We start from the raw sequence: 26,130 nt of genomic DNA, 5'->3' as shown, positions 1-26,130 counted from the left end.
TAGAGATTAACAACTACAAAAGACAAAGCGGGCAACAAAAGTGTTCTTTAGTGATTAATTTGCTTGCCCTTTGTCCTTGGTCCTGGGCAATAATCTCCCAATCTTTGGAATTTCCCGAGTATAGGAGTGTCTTTGTTTCTGAGGGAGGGTGCCACACCTTAGTTTATGCTAATGGGACATGTTATCCTGGGCTGCTAGTTTCAGAATGGACCAATCTACCCAGTAGATCAACATTATAAATTGAGGGATGGGAATCAAAGAGAGAGCCAATCAGCCTGACCCTGGACGTCTACGTTATTCATTCATATGACCAGTGAATCAATGATGCCTACACAAGGAAAACCCATTAAAACCTGATGCTTAGGCTTCATGGTTAGTTAAATATACTGTGTCAGAGTCTCAGAACCTTAACACTGAGCCCTCCGCACCTTCCTCTCCACTTTATCTGATTTGTGCCCTTTGTCATAAAATTGTAAATGGCACCTTCCTGAGTTTTAGCTAATTATCAAAGCTGAAGGAGTCACAGAAACAGCATTGTAACAGATTGGACATAGTAACAGGGTCCCAGCAAAGCTGGAAGCTAGTGCTGAAAAGGGGGCCATATTATTGGAGAGAGTTCTGGAAACTGGAGAGCTTTTACCTAACTGAGTACTGTTTGGTTTGCCTTATAAAATACCATCTCTGTAAACCTGAACTTTGGGTTTCACTGGTAAAAATGTGAAGTTTGTGGTACTTAAGTGTGTGGTTTATTTGTTTGTTCATTTGTTTGATGCATTAAAGACTGCTTGTATCTGGAGAGGTGACTCGGTGGTTAAGAGTACTGGCTGCTCTTCCAGAGGACCTGGGTTCAAGTCTCAGCACCCACATGGCAGCTGGCAACTATCTGTAACTCCAGATAGAAGAGGCTTGGCACCTTCATGCAAACATACATAATGGAAAAACACCAATGTACATAAAAATACAGGTGTGGTGGTGCAAGACAGCCAGGGCTCTTACATAGAGAAACCTTGTCTCTAGAAACCTAAAATAAATAAATAAATCTTTAAACCAGGCATGGTGGTGTATTCCATTAATCCCAACACTGGAGAGGCAGAAGAAGGTGGATCTCTGTGAGTTCAAAGTCAGCCTGGTCTACAAAGCAAATCCAGGACAGCCAGGACTACAAGAGAAACGGTGTCTTGAAAAAACAAAAATACAAAAACAAAGCAACCCTCTTGTGTCTACCCACCCAGAAAATAGGACTTCTCTATGTGGCCCTGGCTGACCAGATGTTCACTATATAGAGCAGCCTGGCTCTGAACGATTTTTTGGTCTTGTTCTCGCCCCCCGCCCCAACCCCAGACAGGGTTTCTCTGTGTATCCTTGGCTGTCCTAGACTCACTTTGTAGACCAGGCTGGCCTCGAACTCACAGTTACCAGCCTGCCTCTGCCTTCTGAGTGCTGGGATTAAAGGTGTGCGCCACTGTCTTGAGCTTGGTCTTTTATAAAAGTGCTATTTAGCCAGGTGCATGCCTATAATCCTAGCACTCGGGAGGCAGAGGCAGGCGGATCTCCTTGAGTTGCAGGCCAGCCTGGTCTACAAAGTGAGTCCAGGACAGCCAAGGCTACACAGAAAAACCCTGTCTCGGAAACAAAACAAAACAAAAAGAAAGTACTATTTACAGGGAACAGACAATATTTTCCTGGAGTTGTGGATGTTCATGGACCGTGGCTTAAAATCTGAATCAAATTTGCCAGTGACCCCGGCTCTCTAAGTCTGTCTCACAGCAGGTCTTCCTTTTCTTAGGAGTCTGAGCATAGGGGAGCACAGATACCCAGGATCCTCTAGGCTGCTGCGGGCCCTGTGGAAGAGGCTGGGACATGAGCTCGCTGTAAGCATGTCTGGTCATTTCCGCTTCTTGCCTCTTTTTTTTCCCCCTCCGTGGACAGAGCTGCGACCTCGAGCTCCAGAAGAGAGCTCACTGTGGTGGAAGGAAGTGGTTCTCTCTTCTGCCGTTTCATAAGCCATCTTCGAGAGGCCTGGCTTCTTATTCTGTGGGTTGTATCCTAATATGCTTTGAGGAGTTTCTTCTGTGTTTTTAAGCAGCGCATTTGTTTCTCAACCAGTTTCCTCAGAGTCCCCCCACCACTACCACCACCAATTCAAACCATCTGTTTGTTTAGTTCTGTAGTACTCTATTGTTCTGTGATGCTTTCAAGATTTTCTTCCGCTGAGTGCCTTGGGACTAGAAGGATTTTCTTGCAGCCTCAAGTGACCAGTCTTGAAAGTGAGCCATTGTTAGTTCAGAAGGTGGACATTTATGAGGTCATGTTTATCCTTTTTCAAGGAGGTATAATACGTTCTCAAGTGAAAACCTATTTAGATATTTATTGTTGCCAGATATAGTTTGTGTGCTGAGGATCAGCAACTTGGAGCCACTGGCGTGGGCTTTCTGCTAGTCTTCTTACGCCTTTGGAAATACGGCTTTCGTTCAGCCTCTTGTCCCATCTTAAGGGTCAGAACATTTCAGCTGTTGACTGTAGATGCATGTCACACCCAGTCAGCCTGTGTGAGCAGCTGTCTTTCAGGGGTGACACTGTATCCTGGGCTCCTTCCTTCAGAGAGCCTTGCCACCATCAGCTTCTGGCCTCATAGGCTGCCTTAAGCCTAGGCTCCCAGCCACCATTTCATCCTTAGAAGTATACCTGCCCCCACAAAAGAGGGGCCAGCTCTGGCCTGAGTTTGCTGTGCTTCTCTCTCCAAGCCACACCCACTCTCCTTGTCTCCCTCAGCGAGAACCATCCATCAGCAGTGGTCAGTGTGAAAGTTCAGGCCATAATCTCCTAATGATATCCAGAGGCCTGACCAGCCCTGACGGAGAGGTGAGGAGAGAGTGGCCAAACGTCTGAAGCAATTGTGGCTTCTTTGTTTACATTTACATGTTTATTTACAAAGGAAAAGGCTGTCTGAGAACATGTCTGTGGGACTAGAGGGATGGCTTAGCATTTAAGAGTGCTTGCTAATCTTGCTGAGAACCCGGATTTGGTTCCCAGCACCCAATTGGGCAACTGACAATCAACTGTCTCTAACTTCAGCTCCATGGAATGTGACACCCTCCTCTGTGGGTTCCCTCTTCCACATACACACCCATTAGTAAATAGTATATCTTAAAATAATATATTGCCCTCAAAAATAGAAATAATAAAAAATGAATGTATAGCATTTGTATCTGAAAGTAAAAGGATGCAGGTGCTGGAGGAGGCTGAAGGCAGAGAGACATGATACAAGTACATGGGTGATGCATACAAGTGCATGGGTGATACATACAAGTACATGGGTGGGACATCCAAGTACATGGGTGATACATACAAGTGCATGGTAGAGGCTGACACAGGAGCTTGTGTAGGATACGGAGTCTAGGAGGGAGGCTCTGAAGCAGCCAGGAAGCCCTGGGAGTAAAAACTGGAATTAGGAGCTTGTGGCGTCTAGAAGCCCCCAGGTCTGTGTTTCCACATCTGAAAAAAAAAAATGCTGTGTGTCTGTGGCAGCTCTCCCCCACAGGTTTCCCCACTGGCAGAAACTTGCCTCCCAGCTTCTATATAGCCTGGGCTTTGCAAACAGGGTTTTAAGAAGTGCTTGAGCTGGTTGTGATGGCGCAAGCCTTTAATCCCAGCACTTGGGAGGCAGAATCAGGCAGATGGATGTGAGTTCGAGGCCAGCCTGGTCTACAAAGTGAAACCTTGTCTCAGGTCAGGGGGCAGGGGCGGGGGAGCGGGAAGAAATGCTTGAGCTGTGGTCAGCTGGCCCTAGTGGGAAGTGGTTTCTTAGAAAAGTTCTGGTTTAAGAAGCTGTGGGGCTGGAGAGAAGGTGCGAGAGCACCTACTCTTGCGGAGACCCTGGCTCAATATCCAGCACCCATATGGTGGTTCACAAACATGCATACCCCAGTTCTAGGGGATCCGACAGGTATGCATGAGGTGCACATACATGCATGCATGTAAGCAAAATAGTCATACATGTAAAGTAAAATAAATATATCTTATTGTTGTTGCTGCTGTTGTTCTTGTTTGAGACAGGGTTTCTCTGTGTAGCCTTGGCTGTCCTGGACTCACTTTGTAGACCAGGCTGGCTTTGAACTCACAGAGATCTGTCTGCTTCTGCCTCCTGAGTGCTGGGACTAAGGGTATGTACCACCATACCCGGCAGTCAGATGCAGCGGTGTACCGGTGTCATTAGGCAGTAGCTGCGCTCAGACTGGGTGAGCCTTGTTCATAGAAACACAATTTCTATTCAGAGTGGAAATTAACCAGCCTGCATGGGTGATCCTGCTTTTTTCTGCTGTACTAGTTTAAGCTTTTCAAGAGCCCAGTCCCAGTTTTCTGCCTCTGCTCCGTGGAAGGACCACTTAATGTCTTGGAGCCGGCCTCTTGCCAAGAACTGACTCTTAAGGCTGGAACTTGAATACACAGCATTCCACTGACTTGTGACACCTTATGCCCAAGAGACATTTAATGCCAGAAAATGTGGTTGTGTTATATGAACTGCTTTATTTATTAATTTGTTTTTATTTTAGGTATATATATTTACAACGGGCATCCAATAAGACGGGTAGATATCATGGGAACTGTCGTCAGCATGCAAGAAAAAGATGCTTTCTACAGCTACGGCGGTAAGAGCAATTGAGTTTGTCCCCACTCAGCTGCAAGTTGAATTCTTAGCAGCCCTCACGCTTGTGAGCAGCTAGGGCCTCACAAAACCGAGTGCTCTTGTGAGAGGCTCTTGGAGTCTATATGAAGTAATGAAGCCACAGATAAGAATAACCCTGATAAGCCTGTGTGGCCCCTGCTGCTGCGGGGTGTGGGGGTGTGGCGGGGGGGGGTGTCACGGGTGGAAAGACTGAAATGCTGCAGTGTAGGGTCACTGATGGTCAGGAAAGACATCTGGCACCTGCGACACAGACAAGGATCAGACTGTGGGTTTATAGCAATCCCTTTTAAAAGAGGCCCAGTAAGTGTAAAAACAAACCTATTTAGATAAAATCATTTTTAAAAAAGATTTATATCTGAACAGGCAGGGGAGAGGAAAAAACTTTTTGTTATTCAAGAGGTAAATATCCATTGTCAGACTTGCCTGTTCCTCATATTGAAAAGAACCTTCATATTTGGACACCAGAGGATTGCTACAACGTGCTTCCGCATAGTATGACTCAGGTTTTTTTTAGTTTAATGTAAGTATCTTTCTGAAAGAATGTATTTTATTTGTGTGGGTGTGGGTGTGGTTATGTGTATGTGAGTCCAGGTGTCTGGGGAGACAAGAAGAGGGTGTGTGATCCCCTGGAGTTGGCGTTATAAGCAGCTGTGAGCACCCGGTGTGGGTGCTGGGAACCCCAGTCATCTGCCGTTGATGTTTTCAGATCAGATAAATGAGACAGTTGGGGATTTCAGTCCTGGCCCTAGGATTGGATCTGATCCAGCTTGTAACATAAAGGGACTTCGCTTAGCTCGGTTTCCCACTGTGGGAATGTTTAAAATGACGTGTTCCGCTCTTTTCTTTTCTTTTTTTTTATAAAAGAAAAAGATACTTAAATTAAGCTCAAAAAAGCAAGACCTACTATACAGAAGCATATTCTAGCAACTCTCCAGAGTCCATAACACGGAGGCTCTGATATGAAGGGCATCCAGTCTGATAGCCGGTATTTACATCTTGAGTAACAGAAGGGTTTTCCCCTCTCCCTCAGTGTTCTGGCTGTAAATGTACACAGTACAGTGCACTTGCCCAGCTGTGGGCAGAGCATCATCCATAGTACAATGCAGCACTTCTGTCCCTGCCCCAGCGATGACACAGTCACGGCTTTCCGCTACAAAGCACTTTTATGTTCATCATTTCATATTACCCCCCCCACTTTGTTTAGGAATAAGAAGGACAAATATTTCTATTTTGTAGGTGAGAAACCTGTGACCCTCTTAACTTTCTCAGGGTTGTGATGGGAGAGGCTTGTGTGCCCGTGTGGCTGCTAACTGGCCCCCAGTGTGCTCTCTTGTGTGCATAGAGCTCAAAATAGCGCTCCTCTCTGGCACCCTTCCTGCTCCAGGCTCCCTGGCCCCGGTCATCTGCAGTCGATGTTTTCAGATCAGATAATGAGACAGTTGGGGATTTCAATTCTGACCCCAGAACTGGATCTGACCCGGCTTGTGACATAAAGGGACCTCACTTAGCTCGGTTTCCCACTGTGGGAATGTTTAAAATGACGTGTTCCTCTCTTCCCTGAGAAGCCTTTCCCTCCAAGTGGGCGTTGTGAGAGCATGACACATCTGCGGAGAGCAGGAAAACAACAGTGTGGAAGTAATTAAGAAAGGCTTTTGCACTCAAGTTCTTGTGTGGCCCGCTGAAGCAGAGAGCCACTTATCTCCCTGCTGTCTGAGGCCCAGCATGGCTCTCCTTGTACCTGCCTCCTCTGATTCGCGGTAGGCATGTACTGCGGTGTTTCTGCCCACAGTGACTCATATCACACCAGGAAAGGATGTGGTACGGCCGAGCAGTGGTTTTCCTCTCCTCGGCCACTCAGTAGCAGGCCTCAGGAACCATGCTACCAAGCCTTCTTGGAGAGGCCAGAGAAGTCAGGTTTGGTGGCGGTGCCCATAGTACACAGCGCCCTGGCAGTGGCTCAGGCTCTCTCATGTGACCCTAAGGAGGCTCGGGTTAGACCAGGATAACCTCACATCCCCGAGAACAAGCATTCGCTCATCTGCTATTAGTCTTGCTTCCAATATAAATATACACTTCGAGCCAGCTGCAGTGGGTCGCGCCTGCAATCCCTGCACACATGCAGCTGAGGCAAAGGATTACTGCAAGATTGAGGCCAGCCAGGCCTGTGTAGAGTCCAGGCCAGCTACCGAGTTAGACCCTGTCTCTTTTTGTTCTTGAAATTTATCTGGCTGTTAATGTTCACATTGAGTGTAGGCTTCTTCCTCCATACTTCAAAGTATCCATTCAAGTATAGTTTAATTTTTATATATCTAAAATTTAAAATCTAGATGCGATGTGTGTCTCTCAGCCATGAGGACCTAGGTCTTCATCATAGCACATTAATCTCGTATGCTATGTAAACATTTATGTTGTTCCTGTTTTCAGGGTTATAAGCAATACTTCAGTGAGCAACGTTATTCCAGATGGAGATATCCATGCACTTGTTTTCCTCTGCAGAATAATTTACTAGAATTACATAGTCAAAGGGTGTGTGCACTTTAGAATCTGATACGTGCTGCCAATCTTACTGTTTAGAAATGAACTGCTGATTTATTCCCCCACTTGTAGCCAGTGAGGGCACCAGCATTTCGTCGTGTATTTGGCTCTGTCCTGGGGATTGAACCGGGCCCCATGATGCGGTGAGCGCTGTACAACCGGGCCGTAGCCTCATGCTGGTTACCAGGGTTTTTAACTGTCAATCCAGCAGTTGGCAAATTATTTAAGCTTGATTCTTTTTTTTTTCAGGCCATTAGTGGATTTGGCATATTGACATTTCTTGACCACTTACACATTTTCCATGCATTGCATAGTCCTTTTCTTTGGTGCTGCTTTTCTTGAGGTCCTGGTCTTTTTCTTACTAGTTCCTCTGAGCCCTTTATATAGTACAGTAGTAACTGAATAGTGGGAAAGTGCCTCTCTCTTATTGGCTTTACGCCAGCAAAATGAGTTAGATTTTAGATGCTTAAGCTTTACCTTAAAGATGCTCACCTGTGTCTTCCTGTCATCCAGGTGTACCTGTTTCATGTTTACGAAAGGAACTTATTTCCCTATAAGAATAGTCTAATCGGGCTGAAGAGATGGCTCAGTGGTTAAGAGCACTGGCTGCTCTTCCAGAGGTCCTGAGTTCAATTCCCAGCAACCACATGGTGGCTCACAACCATCTGTATTATGACCTGATGTCCTCTTCTGGTGTACATGAAGACAGTGTACTTATATACATAATAAATAAATAAATATTTTTTACAAAAAGTCCCACAAAGGTTTGAATTCTTCTTTAAAAAAAAAAAAAAAGAATAGTCTAATCTTCCTTCTATGGAGCTTTAAGCCAACAACAGAACATTTCCCTTACATTCTGTGTCACATGGGCCTTTACCTCAGTCCACCTGTTCTGTTCTCATTATGAGGCCCACTGCTCCCTGCTTAGCACCCCGTGTCTGGAGTTTGTCAGAATTCAGGGAAAGAGAAAATCCTGTCTCCTCTCAGCAAAGATCTCCAAGTTCCTCTAGGGTCACAAATCAAGTCTCAGGGAAATTGATGTTTTTTCCTTTTGACAGTATAGATAAAGCAAGTCAGAGCAGGTCTGGTTTTGTGGCCAGGGTACAGTTATTTCTGTTATGAAAATGAAGTTGGGTCCTTGGTGAGCTTGAATTCCCTTACATTCCTGCAGAGGGAAGGACGGGGCTGAAGCCTTTTCTCAGAGAAGCCCCAGGGCCAAATGGTGTGACCACTTCGCTTGGGTAATGAGCAAGCTAATGAAAGACAAGGTGGCAGAGGTTGAGTCCAAAGTGCCAGTGCCTTGACCACAGACCACATGGTCCTTTCTCCTTTGAGAGAGAGAGAGAAGAAAGGCAGGTTATGGATGTGGGCACTCACTCGGGTGTTTTGCACAGAGCAGATAAGTCTCCTCACTGCCACAGCGGTAGAGAGGGAACTGTGGGATGTGTCCATTGGACTCGTGTTACGTGCTCACAAGCAAGCAGTTCACACTGGTGTGGAGTATGGACAGAGGGAGAGTTCTGTAGGAAGTTGCTCTGCGGGGCTATTGAAACTGTCATCGGTCCTAATGGCTGAACGCAGTGATGACATGCGGATCGGCCCACATGCTCCAGTCTCACCTGCCTGTTGATCCTTCTCTTTTCAGTGGACGATGCCACCGGAGTTATAAAGTGTGTCTGCTGGAAAAAGCTGAGCAGTACCGAGTCTTCATCAGGTAACTTTACTTGCCACGTTCCTTTAATTTTCTGATAAACAAAGGACTTTTGCTCAGTGTAGCTCATCAAACAACTGTCAGTGTTTTCACATTAAGCGGCTGCTGGGTTGTGTTGGTGGCCTTGACACCCTGTCCCCATACTGGGGAAGGGCAGTTGCTTCTCTCCTACCTCCTTGGTCCTTATTCTCTCCTAAACCTGGGGACAGAGAAAAGATCCCTGGAAGTTTCGACAGTACAAGCTCTACCTTGCCCATTATTTTCCAGCCCAGTGGCCAATCAGGTCAGATTCCGTGACCAAAGACTCTGACTTAAGATCGCTCCTCCCACATGCCTCACACTATCTCTGCTACCATGATCCAGATTTTCTGAAAACTCTAATACGTTCAGCTATATAGCAGAAATTCAAAGCTTGTTAAGATAGGGCTCCTTTGGAAGTTAGCCACTAGGTCATATAAGTTGTAAAATTGTATTTTGAGCACACTGACTAACTGAAGCAGCTACCTGAATATATTTCAGTGGTGATTGTGTGTGTGTGGGGTGTGTGTGTGTGTGTGTGTGTGTGTGTGTGTGTGTGTGTGTGTGTGTGTTGCTAGGGATAAAATCTAGGACCATAAACATGCTGAGCAACTATTCTACCATGAACTTACAGCCCCCATGCCCCTTGCGTACTTTTTTTTTTAGGTTTATTTGCTTTATTTTTTATATATGGGTGTCTTACTTGCATGTATATGTACATGTAGCACATGCGTGCAGTGTCCTACCGAGGCCAGAAGAGGGGTTGGATTCCCTAGAACTGGAGTTACAAAGGGTTGTAAGCCACCATGTCTGCTAGAACCCAACCTGGGTCCCCTTCAAGGGCAGGAAGTGCTCTTAACCACTGAACCAAGTCTCCAGCCCCTTACATAACTTTCAAATTTTTCTTGTAGGCCAGGCATGGTGGCACAGGCCTTTAATCCCAGCACTTGGTAGGCAGAGGCAGGTGGATTGATATGAGTTCAAGGCCAGCCTGGTCTACAAGGCGAGTTGAGGACAGCCAAGGCTACACAGAGAAACCCTGTCTCAAAAAACCAACACCTACCAAACAAACAAAACAAACTAGTTTTCTTGCAGAGAACCCACGTTCAGTTCCAAGCACCCACATGGTAGCGCTCAGCTATTCATAACTCCAGTTCCGGGGCATCCAAAGTCCTCTTGTGGTTTCCCCAGGCACCAGGCATGCATGTGGCACATACAAATGCATTCAGGCAAAACGCAGTACATCTAACACAATTAATTTTCAAACTAAGTTCACAGTAACTTAAAGGGTGTTCTGCAGGGTTAGTGATCTTTTTAGGCTCACAGATACTGGCTCTCTCTTTCTGTTTTAAAAATTGTCTTAAAAATAATGGCTTCCACAGGCGGTTATCATCAAGTCTCTCAGGTCCACATGGGGTTATCAAGGCTCTTGCTCCAGTATGTACCCTCTGGTGTCAGTCAGTTCGTACTGTGTGTTGCAGGAATGTCTCCTACTTATGAGGTTTCCTCCTTTTGCCATCCTGTGTCAGAATCCTAACTTTCTAACTGGGCGTGGTAGCACTCCCCTTTAATCCCAGCACTGGGAAGACAGAGGCAGGCAGATCACTGTGAGTTTGAGGCCAGCCTGGTCTACAAAGCAAATTCCAGGACAACCAGGGCTACACAGAGAAACCCTGTCTCAGGGGGGAAAATCCCAACTTTCCTTTATCTGTCCTGACCAGTGTTGTGCTCATTTGTTTAGTTTCCCAATGTTCTTATACTTAGGAATTTGTTCATGTTGTGTAATCTTAGCATTTCTGTTCCTAGTTTGAGAACATCCAAGTCGGTGGCTCTACTTTGCTTAGAAGGCATTGTAAATAGATTTAAGACAAGAAACAAATCTGTACGATAGTCAGATATCTATGGTTTGGGATACTTAGTCTGTGCTTATGTTAACTACTTTTCTAATTGCTGTGACAAACGGAACTCTTGGGGGTGAGGGAGCATGGCCACACTATATAGCCCTGGCTGGCCTGAACAGCCTGAACTCACTATGTAGGCTCTCTGAGATCCACCTGCCTCTGCCTTCTAGTTGCTGGGATTGAATGCAAGTGCCACCATTCCCAGCTTGTCACAGTTTAGCTTGGAAGGAATGGAGGCAGGTGAGTGACATACCTGGTCACCCCACATCCTCAGGAAGCAGAGGAAGAAGAATGCTGCTGACCACTCTCTTTCTCCTTTTTGTTCATATTCAGGAAGGATTCCTCCACAGACATCCTCATAGGCTGGCCCAGACTATGTTTCTATAGCGATTCTAGTCCAGCCAAGTGACAATGAAGAGTAAATGTAACCACCACAGTGCTATTTATTAGACTGACTACTCTAGGCAGGAACTTATTGCAAACAGTTTGTCAGGCCTGGAGGTTGGGCAGTCCAAAGTACCTGCAGAGCAGGATGCTTGGGGAAGGCCAGTGTCCACCTCCAAGACAGCTCCTTGAGTGTTCCTTCCTCTGGAGTGTGCCTCTCATGGCAAAAGAGCAAAAGGAAGGGGCCCTCTGCAGGCCTCACAGCAGCATTGACTCATCCACGCTGTCCTTGGGCTCCAAATACCTCCCAACCCTGTTGTGTTGGTGCTGTGGTCTGGGTGATTGTCTCCAAAGGGCTGGGTAAAGGCTTGGTCCCCAGAGTTGGCAGGAATGGAAGATCTTGTGGACATAAAAGAGATGGGAACTAATGTGAGGTCCTAGGTCATTAGGTTCATGCCACCAAAGAAGATTATGGTCCCTTGCCTTGCTCTCTTTTTGCTTCCTGGCTCAGTATGGGACTTTCACTTGGGCACACACTCCTGCCAGGACATGCTGCTCTCATCACAAAGCACAGAGACTGCCTGACCTTGGGCCTCTGAACTGTAAGCCAAAGGACAGCTCTGTTTCATAAGTGATCTGAACTGGCATTTCATTGCTGTGATGGAACACTGACTACAGTTTGGCATGGGTTTCCAACCATGAGCCTTGAAGGGTACAGAAGCATTAAAACCACAGCAGCACTGTAAGTCATTTGCAGATTTATGGCTTTGCTCACAATCTTCAGTCAGACAGTGCAGTTTGTCTAGCCACGCCTGAATTAGGTGGAAGGTGTGCAAACTTTTTCTATAAAGGGACTGATGGTGTATGTTTTCTGTTCTGTGGATGCGGTCGGCCTCAACTACTTGACACAGCCAATTTAGCTCTCAGTGGTCCATGAATGATACACGAGTCAATCAGGCATGATTCTGTCCCAATAAAACTCTAAATAGGAGGCTGGGCATGGTTGTGCATGCCTTTAATCCCAGCACTTGGGAAGCAGAGGCAGGTGAGTCTCTGTGAGTTCAAGGACAGCCTGGTCTACAAAGCAAGTGCTGTTATACAGAGAAACCCTGTCTTGGAGAGAAAAGAAAAACAACCCAAAACTCTAAATAGGCTATAGATTGATTTGTGGTTTAGATACTGGTTTTGTTTTCTAAGTTAACTCTTTTGGAGGGGGCCAGGGTCTGGGTGACCTCAAACTTACACTGACCCATTCTGCCTCCGCCTTCCCAGTGCTGGGGTCAGAGGCATGTGCCACCACATCCAGATTAAGTCACTCTTTTTAAGAGTGGCATGATCAGGGGCACTGTGCAATCCCTATATTTAGTAATAGTAGTGTTTTTAGATCAACACAATGGTTGTTAATACTGAGCACTCCAAGAGGAAGATGTTTGAAATGTCGGAAAGCAAATGAATCAATGAACAATTAGTTTTCATTTAAAACAGCTTTCAAATATAGAGAGATGGTGTCATGAGAAAGCCTAGAAAGGGTTCTCGTCATGTTATACAGGAAGAGGTATTTTTAAATTACTCCCAACTCACTCATTCTCTCCTTTTAATTTAATTGCCCAAAGTTTAAAAGCTTTCCATTGGAATGTGGCCAAAAAAGACATTTTTTTTAAAAAAAAAAAAACAAAGTTCAGCTTGAGTCAAAACCATGTTGCAGTGAATTAAAGACTCTAATGTGAACGGCTGTGAATGTTATGTTGACCACTATACCATTTGCACGTAGCTCAGGAGCAAAGTGGAATCATCTTGGCCCTCGATGTTAGAATCTTAAAGGGGACTTATCTTCAGGATGGACTAGACTGCTAAGATGAAGTTCTGTCAGGCCCCAGGCGTCTCATTACGTTCATTAAATTACATGCTAAAGCCCTCTCCCATCAGTTCGGCTGACTCTTTACATGAGAGCTAGGCCTCCTCTCAGAGCCACGTCAGCCCGATAACGTCAGTGGTGCTACACAGAGCCATTCGTCATCTCCTGTGCTGTCCGCATAGTGGCAGTGAAGTCCATAAACACCCCGAAACGTCAGATTGCGTAGACGAGGGCCTGGGGACAGGAACATGGGGAGAACAGCCTTTTAAAAAGGCAATTCTTCCCTGGGCAGTGGTAGTGGTGCACGCTTTTAATCCCAGCACTGGGGAGGCAGAGGCAGGTGGATCCCTGTGAGTTTGAGGCCAGCCTGGTCTACATTGCAAGTCCAGAACAACCAAGGCTACACAGAGAAACCCTGTTTCAAACTCTGCCCCCCAAAAAGGCCATTCTTGTATATTTTCAGAAGAGACCCTGTGAGCTAAGCAGCCATTGCTTTGCAGCTAGTTTCCTAGGTGTCGGTTACTGCACGCGCAGTACTGTGCTCCCTGTGTTGCTATGGGCCTTGTTCCAGCGAGTGCTCAAGTGCTGCCACACATTACAAAACCATGGCTGTCAAAATTGTAGTTGATCAGAAAGCAGAGGTTTTGAGTAAAAGACAAAAAGAGAGAGCACTCTGTCATGGCAACCCTGCCGAGACAAATCAGAACTGTAGGAAATACATCAGCATTTAACAAATGGCTTTTCAGCCGGACGTGGTGGCACACGGCTTTAATCCCAGCACTCAGGAGGCAGAGGCAGGTGGATTGCTGTGAGTTCAAGGCCAGCCTGGCCTACAAAGCGAATCTAAGACAGCCCAGGCTGCACAGGGAAACCCTGTCTCGAAAAACAAAACAAAACAAAAAATGTCTTTTCAGGTAGAGAATAATATCTGGAAAGAGTTAGGCATGATCTTCCTTGCCTGCAGCTTGGACAAAGGATCCTGAAGAAGACACGCCGCCTTGTGTCTATCCCATAAACACGCTCTGCTCTAGTGAGTCCCAGGTGCTGAATTACTAACATCAGTCAGGAGCGACAAGAGGAGTGGAGTCAAAAATCAAGATACTTACTATGTAGCAGAGTGAACTCAAATAAATGTTAAAAAAAAAAAAAAAAAAGCAATGGGCAGATAAGCATCTCCGACACAGTTTGCTTGAAACCAACAGTGCAGGTTTATCAGTACAGAAACACATAGTCTGTTGTCTATAAAAGTAGCCAGCTCAGTGTCTGGGATGAACCAGTAATCCCAGCATTTGGGAGATAAAGGCAGGAGACTCAAAAGTTCAAATTCACCTTTGCTATTGAGTTCCAAACCAGGCTACACCAAAACATGTTTCAAAAACCAAAATTCCAAAAACCAGATATGGTTTCTTTTGTTATTTTATTTTTTAATTTACTTTAAAATTTTAGTGGGTTTTTTGTTGTTGTTTGGTTGTTTGGTTGATTTTTCGAGACAGGGTTTCTCTGTGTAGCCCTGGCTGTCCTGGAGCTTACTCTGTAGACCAGGCTGCCCTTGAACTCACAGAGATCTGCCTGCCTCTGCCTGCTGAGTGCTGGGATTAAAGGTGCGCGCTGCTGCTGCTGCCGCCACCACCACCACCACCACCTGTCTTGTTTTGCTTTATATTGTTTTGTTTTGCTTTTAGACAGTCTCTCCTATAACCCAGGTTCATCTTGAATTTACCACATAACTAAGACTGGCCTTGAACTTCTGATCCTCCTGCCTCTACCTTCCAAGTGCTGGGATCCCACCAGATGCCACCACTGCCAGTTCCTCTTGCTGTTTTAACAGACAAACAAACTTGACAGAATTGGGCTTTGTGTAAGTTTTCCAGGTTTCAGTGATGGGTTAGCGAGGGAGCCGTGAGCACATATGCTTTGCTGATGCCGTGTGTGAACGCAGGGTTGGGGGTGGTTCTGGCAAACATTATAACAAGTGGCAGGTTGTAAACTCAGTGAAAGTCCCCAAAGAAAAGAAAATGATTATCTGGAGAGCCCAGTCACTTGTTGTCACAAATAACACATAGGTGTCACTTCCTCTGTCCGTGATATGCAAAGCTGACTGATGCATGGCAGCCACGAGTGTGTGCGTGCACATGGCTGCGTGCATTCATGTGTGTGGGCGCGCATGTGGCTGTGTGCATTCATGTGTGTGGGCGCGCACACATGGCTGCGTGCATTCATGTGTGTGCGCGCGCGCACGTGGCTGCGTGCATTCATGTGTGTGTGGTGCAGCCGCAGCCGTTATCACTCTCATTGCCTTGACCCATTCAGTTGGAGAGAGAGGGACATCAGAGTGGAGCAGCAGCATACACAGGGAGGCGTCAGGACAGCTGAGAGTGCCCCGTCGCAGACATGAGGATAAGCCATAGACGCTTTGCTTGACAAAGCTCCAGTGACCTCCGACTGTCCAGCATGATCACTAGACATCCAGAGCAGCTGTTGAAGCTTTGCTTGACAAAGCTCCAAAGATCTCTGGCTGATTACTACTGCCCCTAAATATTATGTACGGTCCAGATGTAATGTTGTTTAGAAATCTGCTATTTCTCCTAAAACTATTTTTTTCTCTTTATTTCTCAGCCCTAAGGAAAACTTTTTCCCACAGAGAATGTTGAAAGAGGGCATCTGGCCAAAGACTTGAGACAATGGTAGAATCTTGGGCTCTGACTGTGAGCACCCAAGCAGAAACTGCATGTAAGAAGGTCAAGACATGGACATGACAGTACCTGGCTAGATACTGATAGCTGTAGAAACGATTCCTTAGAATCTGCTTTGAGAGCACTAGAAGGTAGGCTTGGAACGTCATGCTTTACAGATGTTTTACAACAGAGGACCCCTTGGTAGTTAGCCTACGCTTGGATAACACAGCTGTTGGTCTGGGACTGGAAGTAGGTCAAGTTTTTTCTTTAGAGAACATTTAGCTCAAGCTAGTTCCTATGACCATCCTACAAACACATTGGCTTTACCCCTGGGAAATTTATGATTAAATGCTCCTGTGTATTGTATAAAAAATAATGATCAAGTTATGCTTACCATTGCTCAAATGTTGATTGATTTTTGTTGTAGGTTACAGAACTGTTTTTGCTTCTTTTTTTTGTTTGTTTGTTTTTGGTTTTGTTTTTTTGAGACAGGGTTTCCTGGCTGTCCTGGACTCCCTTTGTGGACCAAGTTGGCCTCAAACTCACAGCGATCCACCTGCCTCTGCCTCCTGAGTGCTGGGATTAAAGGCGTTACAGAACCTTTTGTATTTCCTTGTTACTTTGTTGATTTTTGGTTGCCCTAGTGGCTGTAAAGATGAGGAGGGAAATCATGATGTAATCTGTAATGAAAGAAATTGAACTTCATTTCACTAAAATACTGAGATTGGCCCAAGGAGAGGGGGCAGACAAGTAACAGACATGAGAGAGCAAGCTAGAGAGAGATGGGGAACAGCAAGAGAGACAAAGAGATGGGCAACAGCAAGCAAGAGAGATAGAAAGATGAGAAATAATGAGCAAGGAGTCAGACAGACAGCAAGTGAGACAAAGACAGACAGACAGAGAGCCAGAAGAAAAGTTCTCCTGGCCTTTAAGACCTTCAGCTTGTACCGCATATGCCTGAGTCTCCAAGTGTTTCTTTTTTCCTCCATTCCTCAACCTCTCCTCAACTAGTTCCTCTAGCTGGTTGTTCAACCAACGGTTGGTTTCCCTGAGCCAGCCGTTCACTGCCTGCTCAATTCTCCCTACCTCAGATCCACCTCTCTTCTCTCCTCTTCACCATTCCTGGAGCTGGTCTTGGGGAGCGGCACCCTCGCCCCCCCACCCCCCGTCAGATGCATGTTGGGTTTCTCTGACTCCAGGAGCCAAATGCTGCCTTCCACACCAGACCTGACTTGTGCAGGTGATGAAAATCATCAAAGGGGAGAAATATGTTGCCAGATTAGCTAACTGAACTGCCATGTTAACACCACAGGATGCTATCTATACACACCCCAAAAGCTAAAGCGGGGGAAGGGGGTTGGGGGAAGGTACAGCACAGGGGTTCAGTGTTTGCCTAGCATGCAGGAGGCCCTGGGCTTAATCCCTAATGCTTCAGAAACAGTGTAAAGCATACAAAATAGAGGGCCGTGTAGGCTGCTGCCCCCAGTTGCTCTGAACATGAGCCTTTGCACTGGTGGTGCTGGGGTGGGAAGGACATCACAGCACCCTGGAACTTTCCACTTGGCCTCCCTCCCAGGTCTTCTCCTGCTGTTCTGCTTTTGGACACTTACAGTTTCTGCCTCTGGGTAGAAGATTTGAAACGGTAGGAAGATCTCTTGTAACAGAGCAGCTCATCAGGAGGACGGAGGTCCTGGGCTCCTCTGACCTCCAACTGTGTCCCCAGCACAGAGGGACACTTGGTCATTCCTCTTCTCTTTTCTCCCGGCCCTAACAGACCCAGCTGCCCCAAGCGCTGCAAGAGAGCTAAGTGTGACCTCACAGCTTAAGAAACTGCAGGAGACCACCGAGCAGAAAACCAAGATAGAAATTGGGGATGTTATCCGAGTCAGAGGCTACGTGCGCATGTTCAGAGAAGAGCGAGAAGTCTGTGCCACCATTTATTGTAAGCACGGGAAGTTTCTGCTATTCCGAGTGTGTGCTCTACAAATGCTTGTTTAGCTCAAAGTCAGACTTGCAAAAGGTTCACATAAGATTTAATTCTAGTGGAGGAAATTATGTCTAGTGTGTTGGGTTTTTTTTTTATGAAAACAGCATTTTAAAATTTTATTTTGAAGAACGTTAATTAGAAGTAAATTGGGAAATGGTGAATTACTGACTATGTAGTTGGCGAGCACATTTGGACAGCATTACCATTTCTGGAGTACTTTGAATTCTAAATGTCAGTCCATTAGGGCAGGTGCACTAACTCTTCAGAAAGATGGGAATGTCGCGACCACCATTCGCCCATTAGCTTTAATGAAAACAGCTAATCAGAAATAGTTCTGAATCACCCCCTCTACACTGTGTTGGCTGGTTTTCAACTGAAAATCTCAAAAGCAGCCAGGCTTTTATTCCTGCACCCAGGAGACAGAGGCAGACAGATGATCTCCCTGCATTTTGAGGCCAGCCTGGTCTACAATAATGAGTTACAGCCAGCTAGGGCTATATAGGGAGTTACAGCCAGCTAGGGCTATACAGGGAGTTACAGCCAGCTAGGGCTATATAGGGAGATCTTGTCTCAGTAAATAAATATATAAATTTCAAGTGCTGGCCCTATAGTCTGTCAGCATAACATACAAAGTGCTGGTGACAGTCCGGTCCCCACCCTGGATGTGCCTGACATACATAGGGCATTGCCTTTTCTCTTGAGGGATGATGGCCTGGAGCTCTCCTGTGACTCTAGACTGTTGCCCTGGGGTGATATGGACATGGAGAGATGTGCTGCCTGTGTCACTTCTGTGCCATCTTCTTCCTGGGTTGTTAGATAAGGTGGACGATCCAGTGTGGAATATTCAAATTGCAAGGATGCTTGAGCTGCCTGCACTCTACAAGAAAGTGTATGACCAGCCCTTCTGCAACCCAGCCGTAAAAGAAGAGGAGGCACTGAGGTGAGTTCCCCTGTCACTGCTGAGAACGTGATAGCAGAAGGAAAGCTGTCAAACAGCCACCTGAGTACTGTGAGCTCACCCCTCTGACCCTCAGTTTCCTCTCCTGCAAAGTGAAGGTGACTATAGCATAGAGGTTCTAGGGTTGTTCTGAGGGAAACCAAGTATATTATAATTGGAGTTACTAAAGGAATGGAGGGAGCACAGGTGAGCATTTGGATGGTGGCTGAAACTCCTTCAAGTTAGATAGAAAGTATAAACTCACAGATCCAAGAAGCTTAGTCAGCCTCGCTGTGAGAACCATGGAGAAAACTACACAGGTCACATCCCCACCATAAGCCACTTTATCATCCTGCACCCTGACCCTGACCTTGCAACTCCCCACTGTAAAACAAGAGCAAGAAACAACTGGGCTGTTCTCAACAAGGATGAATTTGACTCCTATATAGTGGGGAGCACAAACAAAGCCAGGAGGAATATGAATACACACACATCTGCTAAACCATGAGCTGAGGTAAAGAGAAATACTTCTCAGTGGCTCCCTGGTGGCTTCAAGCTGGAGGGATATCTTACTTAGGGTAACTATTGCTGTGATGAAATACCACGGCTGAAAGCAACTTAGGGAAAAGAAGGTTGGTTTGGCTTAAGCTTTCACATCAGTTCATCATCAAAGGAAGTCAGGACAGGAACTCAAACAGGGCAGGAATGTGGAGGCGGGAGCTGATGCAGAGGCCATGGAGGGGTCCTGCCTACTAGTTTGTTCCCCTGTGGCTTGCTCATTCTCCTTATGGAATGCAAGGACCACCAGCCTGGGGTGGCGCCACCCACAATATGTTGGGCACTTCCATGTCGATTACTAATTCAGACAGTTTCCTGCAGGTTTGCCTGCAGCCCAGTCTTTTTTTTTTTTTTTTTTGGTTTTTTGAGACAGGGTTTCTCTGTGTAGTCTTGGCTGTCCTGGACTCGCTTTGTAGACCAGGCTGGCCTCGATCCGCCTGCCTCTGCCTCCCGAGTGCTGGGATTAAAGGCGTGCGCCACCACGCCCGGCTCCTGCAGCCCAGTCTTAAGGAGGCATTTTCTCAATTAAAGTGTTCCCTTTCCTTAGAAGACTATAGCTTGTATCAAGTTGACATAAAACTAGCCACACAGGAGGGGTACTTTTTATTCTGTCTCTTACATTTTTGTTTATTTTATTGTGTTGGTGGCAGAGAGGCTAGAGAGACAGCTCAGTGGGTCAAGTGCATGTTCCCCAAGCATGAGCTCCTACGCTCAGATCTCAGCCCTGTATTAAGGTCTGGGCAGGCTGACGCACAAAGCTGTAACCCAGCATGTAGAAGATGGGGACGGGACGATCAGTGGGGCTTGATGTCTGTTTCTTTATCTCTAAATTCAATGAGAAATCTGAGGACACCCAGTGTCTTTAAGCTCTGGCCTCTGTGTGTGTGTGTGTGTGTGTGTGCGCGCATCACACACACACACACACACATAATGAACCAGGACCAAACTCATGCTAGGCAAGTACTCTACTACTGAACTGTATCCCCAGCCCTCTAACTTTTTAAACATGGAAATATATTACTTATTCAATAAGTCATATTTTCAAACACTACAAACAGTAGATGTGGAGAGCACAGAAACTGGGAGTTGTCTCAGTACAGAGGGTACCAGTGTTCTCAGGGTGGCATGGGTCCCTTTAGATGGCTTTATTATATGCGTGCACAAGCATGCGTGCCACTTAGATGTGTAGTGGGATTTCTTGTCCCCCTCACAAAAATGGCCTTCCCCTCCATGCTGTTCTTGACCCATGTTTATAATCTATCATGAATGACTGTTAAGTTATACAGTTCCACCATAGCTACATGAGGGCCACTGTATGAATTACCCTTTTTGTAAAAAACAAAACAAAACAAAAAACCCTCAACAACAACCAGGCACCGCTATAAAATGGCGTCTTCTAGCTAGCTTTTGGTTTTATGCACACCGAAAGAAGCAAAGTAAATACGCTTTTCTACAGGGCATCTTAAAACTTTGTCCCCTGCAGCAATAAAGACACTTTGGATTTTGAAGGCCTCACATTTCTGTTGAGTGAGAAAATCAAAGAATTCCTCCAGGAGAAGAAAATGCAAACTTTCTACCAGCAGGAGTTAGAAATGGTGGAGCCCTTGCAGTCCTTGGCCAGGCGGCCTGTGATTCACAGCACCTGCTCGGACCAAGTAAGTGCAGCCTTGCTCATCGGGACTCAAGTCCTCTGTCCCTGAGGGACTGCTGAGTCACCGGGTGCACTCTGAAAGTGGAGGTTACCGGTTCTAGCATGTGCCATTTCTGTCCTGGAAGGTCACTGAGCACTAAGAGTTTGAAATCAGCCGGACCTGCCCTCTCTGTCACCCTCCTTGGTCACTCTGCACTTACTGTCTGAGTAGATGGTCATAACAAGCTGAGGCCACGGTACCTGCTTGCCAGGACTCTCTGAGAGGCCAAGGGACATAATTACCCTCCACCCGAGATGACGTATTGATCAGCAAGATGATGCCCGGCTAGGGTTTTTAATGACTTGCTCTTTTTTCCTTGGAAAAGGTTAATCTGTCTTGCTGTAGGAAATCAAATAAAGGTCAAGTTGCATTCAGTCAGAGTTCTAACCAAAAAGTACAAAGATCACCAAAGAGCTCTCCTGCTCCTCTTGGTAAAGCCCAGTCTTGCACTCCTAGTTCTCCACTGACTGCTTTGGTTGTCTGCCGCTTCCATGTTAGTATGAAATCAAGGTTTACCAGACATTTGGGGTCTAGGCTGTCCCTCGTCTTACTGTGCTTGGGTTTGTTCCCCTTGTGTGACTCATGTCTTAACTTTTAGTCAGTCAGTCATCTTCTGGCCTCATCTGCTCTGATGGCTGCTTGTGCCTCACTGTCTTCACAGATTGGCGTGTGTGATGTCACTCCCCCTTCACTGCTCTGACCACATTGCATTCCTGCCTGTGGTGTCACTGGCCCTCACCATCCTTGCCCTCAGTCAATTCCATCCATGTCTGTGACATCACAGCCACTTGTCCCTTGCAGTCCTCACCCTGCTGCACCCTGGTCTGTGATGTCACTGGCACACACTGTTTTCCCACACCTGTTCTGTGTGTAAGTCCTGTGGAAGCAGAGGCCCTGTCTGCCTAGTTCTTCGCTCTCTACGTCGGACCTCAAACAGGACTGGATAAAGCAGACGCCAGATACTTCTAACTGAAAGGAATGATGGGTCTTTCTCTCTGTTTTTGTTTTTAAAGTTCAGATGGTCCCAGAAAGTGACAAGTGTGTTCCCTCCCCACCCTGTTCCTAATCCCATGGCTAGTCTCCTGAGCATGTACTTGGCTACGTGCTGAGCTTATACTGATGACAGTGGTTGCGTCCCTTCTCATCACCCCCGTGGGAAGGCGCTGTGGTCTGTAGGAGACCTGAGTTTTTGGGGAACAGTGTACCTTTCTGTTCACTGGTAGTGCATAGAGTTCTGCTATCATCTGAAAGCGTTCAGTACCCGACCCTAAGGGTGAGTTCACGCACACACCCAGTCTCCATTCAGCCACTGTCCTGACATTTCCCAGTCTTTCCCATCACCAGCCAGGCTGCTCTGAGTGTCCTAGTTTATTCTGCATGCTGCTGGTGGAGTGGGTTCCATCTCACATCCCAGCCCCTCTTGACCCTTGCTTCTTGGATTTGTTCACACACCTAATTACCTGTTCCTGGCAACAGGCTGTGTGCCCAGTGACCCAGGATATCATGCAGAGAGATGAGGGATAGCGTTTCAGAAAACACTCGGAAAAGTTCACGTGGAGAAGGTCACGGCTGAGAGCTTTGTTCTTTGCCAAGGTTTCCTCTAAACCACCTCGGCCCCCAGCTGCCCACTTCCCACCTCGGCTCCCAGCTGTCCACTTCCCACCTCTGCTCCCAGCTGCCCACTTCCCACCTCGGCCCCCAGCTGCCCACTTCCCACCTCTGCTCCCAGCTGCCCACTTCCCACCTCTGCTCCCAGCTGCCCACTTCCCACCTCGGCCCCCAGCTGCCCACTTCCCACCTCTGCTCCCAGCTGCCCACTTCCCACCTCGGCCCCCAGCTGCCCACTTCCCACCTCTGCCCACTTCCCACCTCGGCCCCCAGCTGCCCACTTCCCACCTCGGCCCCCAGCTGTCCACTTCCCACCTCGGTCCCCAGCTGTCCACTTCCCACCTCGGCTCCCAGCTGCCCACTTCCCACCTCGGCCCCCAGCTGCCCACTTCCCACCTCGGCTCCCAGCTGCCCACTTCCCACCTCGGCTCCCAGCTGCCCACTTCCCACCTCGGCCCCCAGCTGCCCACTTCCCACCTCTGTTCCCAGCTGCCCACTTCCCACCTCTGCTCCCAGCTGCCCACTTCCCACCTCGGCCCCCAGCTGCCCACTTCCCACCTCGGCCCCCAGCTGCCCACTTCCCACCTCGGCCCCCAGCTGTCCACTTCCCACCTCGGTCCCCAGCTGTCCACTTCCCACCTCGGCTCCCAGCTGCCCACTTCCCACCTCGGCCCCCAGCTGCCCACTTCCCACCTTGGCTCCCAGCTGCCCACTTCCCACCTCGGCTCCCAGCTGCCCACTTCCCACCTTGGCCCCCAGCTGCCCACTTCCCACCTCTGCTCCCAGCTGCCCACTTCCCACCTCGGCCCCCAGCTGCCCACTTCCCACCTCGGCCCCCAGCTGCCCACTTCCCACCTCGGCTCCCAGCTGTCCACTTCCCACCTCGGCCCCCAGCTGCCCACTTCCCATTGGCCTTCTTTTCATTTCATCGTTTAGAAGTTCAGAGCCAAACCGACCTCCTAGGGCTTCTGGTGCCTCAGTGTGTTGGCAGTAGACTCCCTCCCTTGTCTTCTTTCCCCGTTTCCTTTTAAAACCTCTCCCCTTCCTGCCTCCTGAGAGAGGCTTTTTCTGTGTAGCTCTGGTTGTCCTGGAACTCACCCTGTAGACCAGGCTGGCCTCGAACGTTGAGATCGGCCTGCCTTTTCCTCCTGAGTGCTGGGAGTAAAGGCATGCACCACCACCACCCAGTTTTTAAAACATCTTTTAAAGTGTGTGTGCGTGTGCGTGTGCATGCGCGCATCATAACAAGAGGCCTAAGGATAACCTGCCATTTGGGGCCTAAGGATCAAGCCCAGACTGTTAGCATTGGCCTCAGGTGCCTTTACTTGGAGGCAAGCACCTTTCTGGCTGAGCATCTCACAGACCCTCCTTTTCTTTTAAGACATGGCCTTGCTCTATAGTCCAGCTGTCCTGGAACTTGCTATATATCCCAGGCTAGCCTCAAATTTATAGTTTTTCTGCTTCAGCATCTTATTATGTTCTAGGACTTCACATGTGCTGTCATGCCTGGCTGTGAGAAAACATTAATAAGTAGGGTAGCCCACCGTCATGCCAAGTCATGATGGCTACTGTTACTGGAAGACTTCAGGCCTCCCCCAGTCACAGGGTTCTATATAGAAACTTTGGCATGATGTGGTATCTTTTTGTTTTGTTTTGGTTTTGCTTTTGAAGACAGGGTTTCTCTGTGTAGCCTTGGCTGTCCTGGACTCATTTTGTAGACCAGGCTGGCCTACTCACAAGTGATCCTCCTGCCTCTGCCTCTTGAGTGCTGGGATTAAAGGTGTGTGCCACCACGTCTGGCTGCCATGCCCGGCCATATGGTATGTTTTTTTAAAAAACTTAAAGCAGGAAATTGTACCTGTCCAGTGCTGTATATTTTAAAAGAAACGGATACGGTGCTGTATTTGTCTTCTTTGAAAACAATTTCTTCCATTAATTATGAATCAGTCGGTCAAATTGCACTGCTTGGGAGGTCAGTGTCACACAATTGAATCGCACTTAATAGCACCCTGGGAGACTGCAGATGCTCAGGCCACGCAGAAACCCGAGAGCCACGGGCAGCCCTGTTACCTCTCCTGAAAGCTCGGTTCCCTTGCTTCCCCTTTCTTTCCCTTTCTCCTGGGTTTTGTTTTTATTTTTTGTTTTTTCTAATGTCACCTTTCTTAGGAAATCCAGAAACATGGTAAGCAGATCTTGCAAAACCATTGTTTCTCAGACAGCTGGATGAAGGTTGAGTTTGTTTGGGAGTGTAGACTATGTATATTTCAGGAAGCCACCCAGTTCCTGGCCTGAGCCCTGAGTCGCTGCATCTCAGTCTGTGAGCGATTTTGGTTTCCTGAATCGTGCATGTCTGTCATTGTTCTTTTGAAAATGACAAGCAAAACACAGGCCTCAGTCCCGGAAGCTGCTGGCTTTTCAGAGGAGACCCCTAGAGGTCTTGCTTTCAGGACTGCAGCCATTAACACAGGCTAGGAAACACATCCTGAGGTCAGGAGAGGGGAGCGGCTCTGGAAAGGATGCTTCCCGTGGTGTTTGTAGTTACTGGGAGCTGAGTTGGCTTCCCGTGGTGTTTGTAGTTACTGGGAGCTGAGTTGGCTTCGTGCTCCCAGTCCCAGCTGCAAGTGCCTCTGCTCCCCCAGGCCTGCACGACGTCCTCCTAACCCAGCCTTCCCGAGGAGGGAGCTGAGGCACACGTGAAAGGTTGGTTGCCCAGCAGTGTGGAGGCAAAGCTGTAAACAGACAAATCAAAATGGAAGCCCACCTGAAACAGTTACCAAGTGTGACCCCCAGAGCCCTGTCTAAATACCGGCCGACTCAGCTGACATATGCCTAAATTGTGTTGACTCAGCACAAGAAAAGCCTGTCGGGTGAATTTGTGAACCAGTCAGTCTGGGGAATTAGGCTCAGGTGATGGAAGGTGAAACTCACTGCGTTTTCTTCCCTGTGCAGGTGGAGTCAGAGAGCAGCACCACTTCCGGGGCAGCGCATGGTGTGTTCAAGAATGCTATACAGCTGCTGTGGGAAAAGGGGCTCGTGTTCCAGAGGCACCGTGGCTCTGACAAGCTGTACTATGTAAGAGACCTGCAGCTTAGTTCCCCCTTCAAAGCTTCCATGACAAATACAGCCATGCTTAGAAGTACCTACTTGTTTCTAAAATCATCATTAGGAGGGGGTAAACTCAGAACTGAAAGCCGCCTCTTGCCTTTTCACAATGTAACTCTCTGGTTCTGTGAACTCTGAACCCAGGCTGTCCTTGAACTCATAGTCTCCTGCCTCCACCTCGCCAAGCTGGGACTGTAGGCGGCTGCCACCATGCCCGACCCCCACTGCCTCCTGAAACCTAATGTCCTTCTAGATATTTATCTGTACACTGACAGCTGTATAATTGACAAACCAGTTCCTGTGGCTTTTTTCATTTAAAGAAGGAAGGAAGAAGGAAAGAAAGAAGCCATCTTCTAACTCAGAACTCCTCATCCTCAGAACCTTCGGGCTGGATGCACTGGGAACCCACATGCTCACTGTAGTGTGTTTAAAGCGTCCCTAGCCTCACTACATTCCAGAAGCATCTCCCCTGCTGTGACAG

At 47.5% G+C, this 26,130-nt stretch overlaps 1 protein-coding gene across 1 annotated transcript in view; it reads left to right on the top strand.

The window, feature by feature from the left end:
- The window catches only part of Stn1 (STN1 subunit of CST complex), a 38,839-nt gene that overhangs the window by 4,384 nt on the left and 8,325 nt on the right, over positions 1 to 26,130 (top strand). The window contains exons 3-8 of the mRNA XM_051146749.1: positions 4,554 to 4,649; positions 8,868 to 8,936; positions 17,541 to 17,708; positions 18,570 to 18,693; positions 20,732 to 20,903; positions 25,497 to 25,619. Coding sequence (XP_051002706.1) covers positions 4,554 to 4,649; positions 8,868 to 8,936; positions 17,541 to 17,708; positions 18,570 to 18,693; positions 20,732 to 20,903; positions 25,497 to 25,619 — 752 coding nt within the window. The remainder of the gene's footprint in view (positions 1 to 4,553; positions 4,650 to 8,867; positions 8,937 to 17,540; positions 17,709 to 18,569; positions 18,694 to 20,731; positions 20,904 to 25,496; positions 25,620 to 26,130) is intronic.

Source organism: Acomys russatus, chromosome 5, assembly GCF_903995435.1.
Source record: "Acomys russatus chromosome 5, mAcoRus1.1, whole genome shotgun sequence".
Taxonomy (NCBI): domain Eukaryota; kingdom Metazoa; phylum Chordata; class Mammalia; order Rodentia; family Muridae; genus Acomys; species Acomys russatus.
This window is presented reverse-complemented; position numbering and strand designations above follow the sequence as displayed.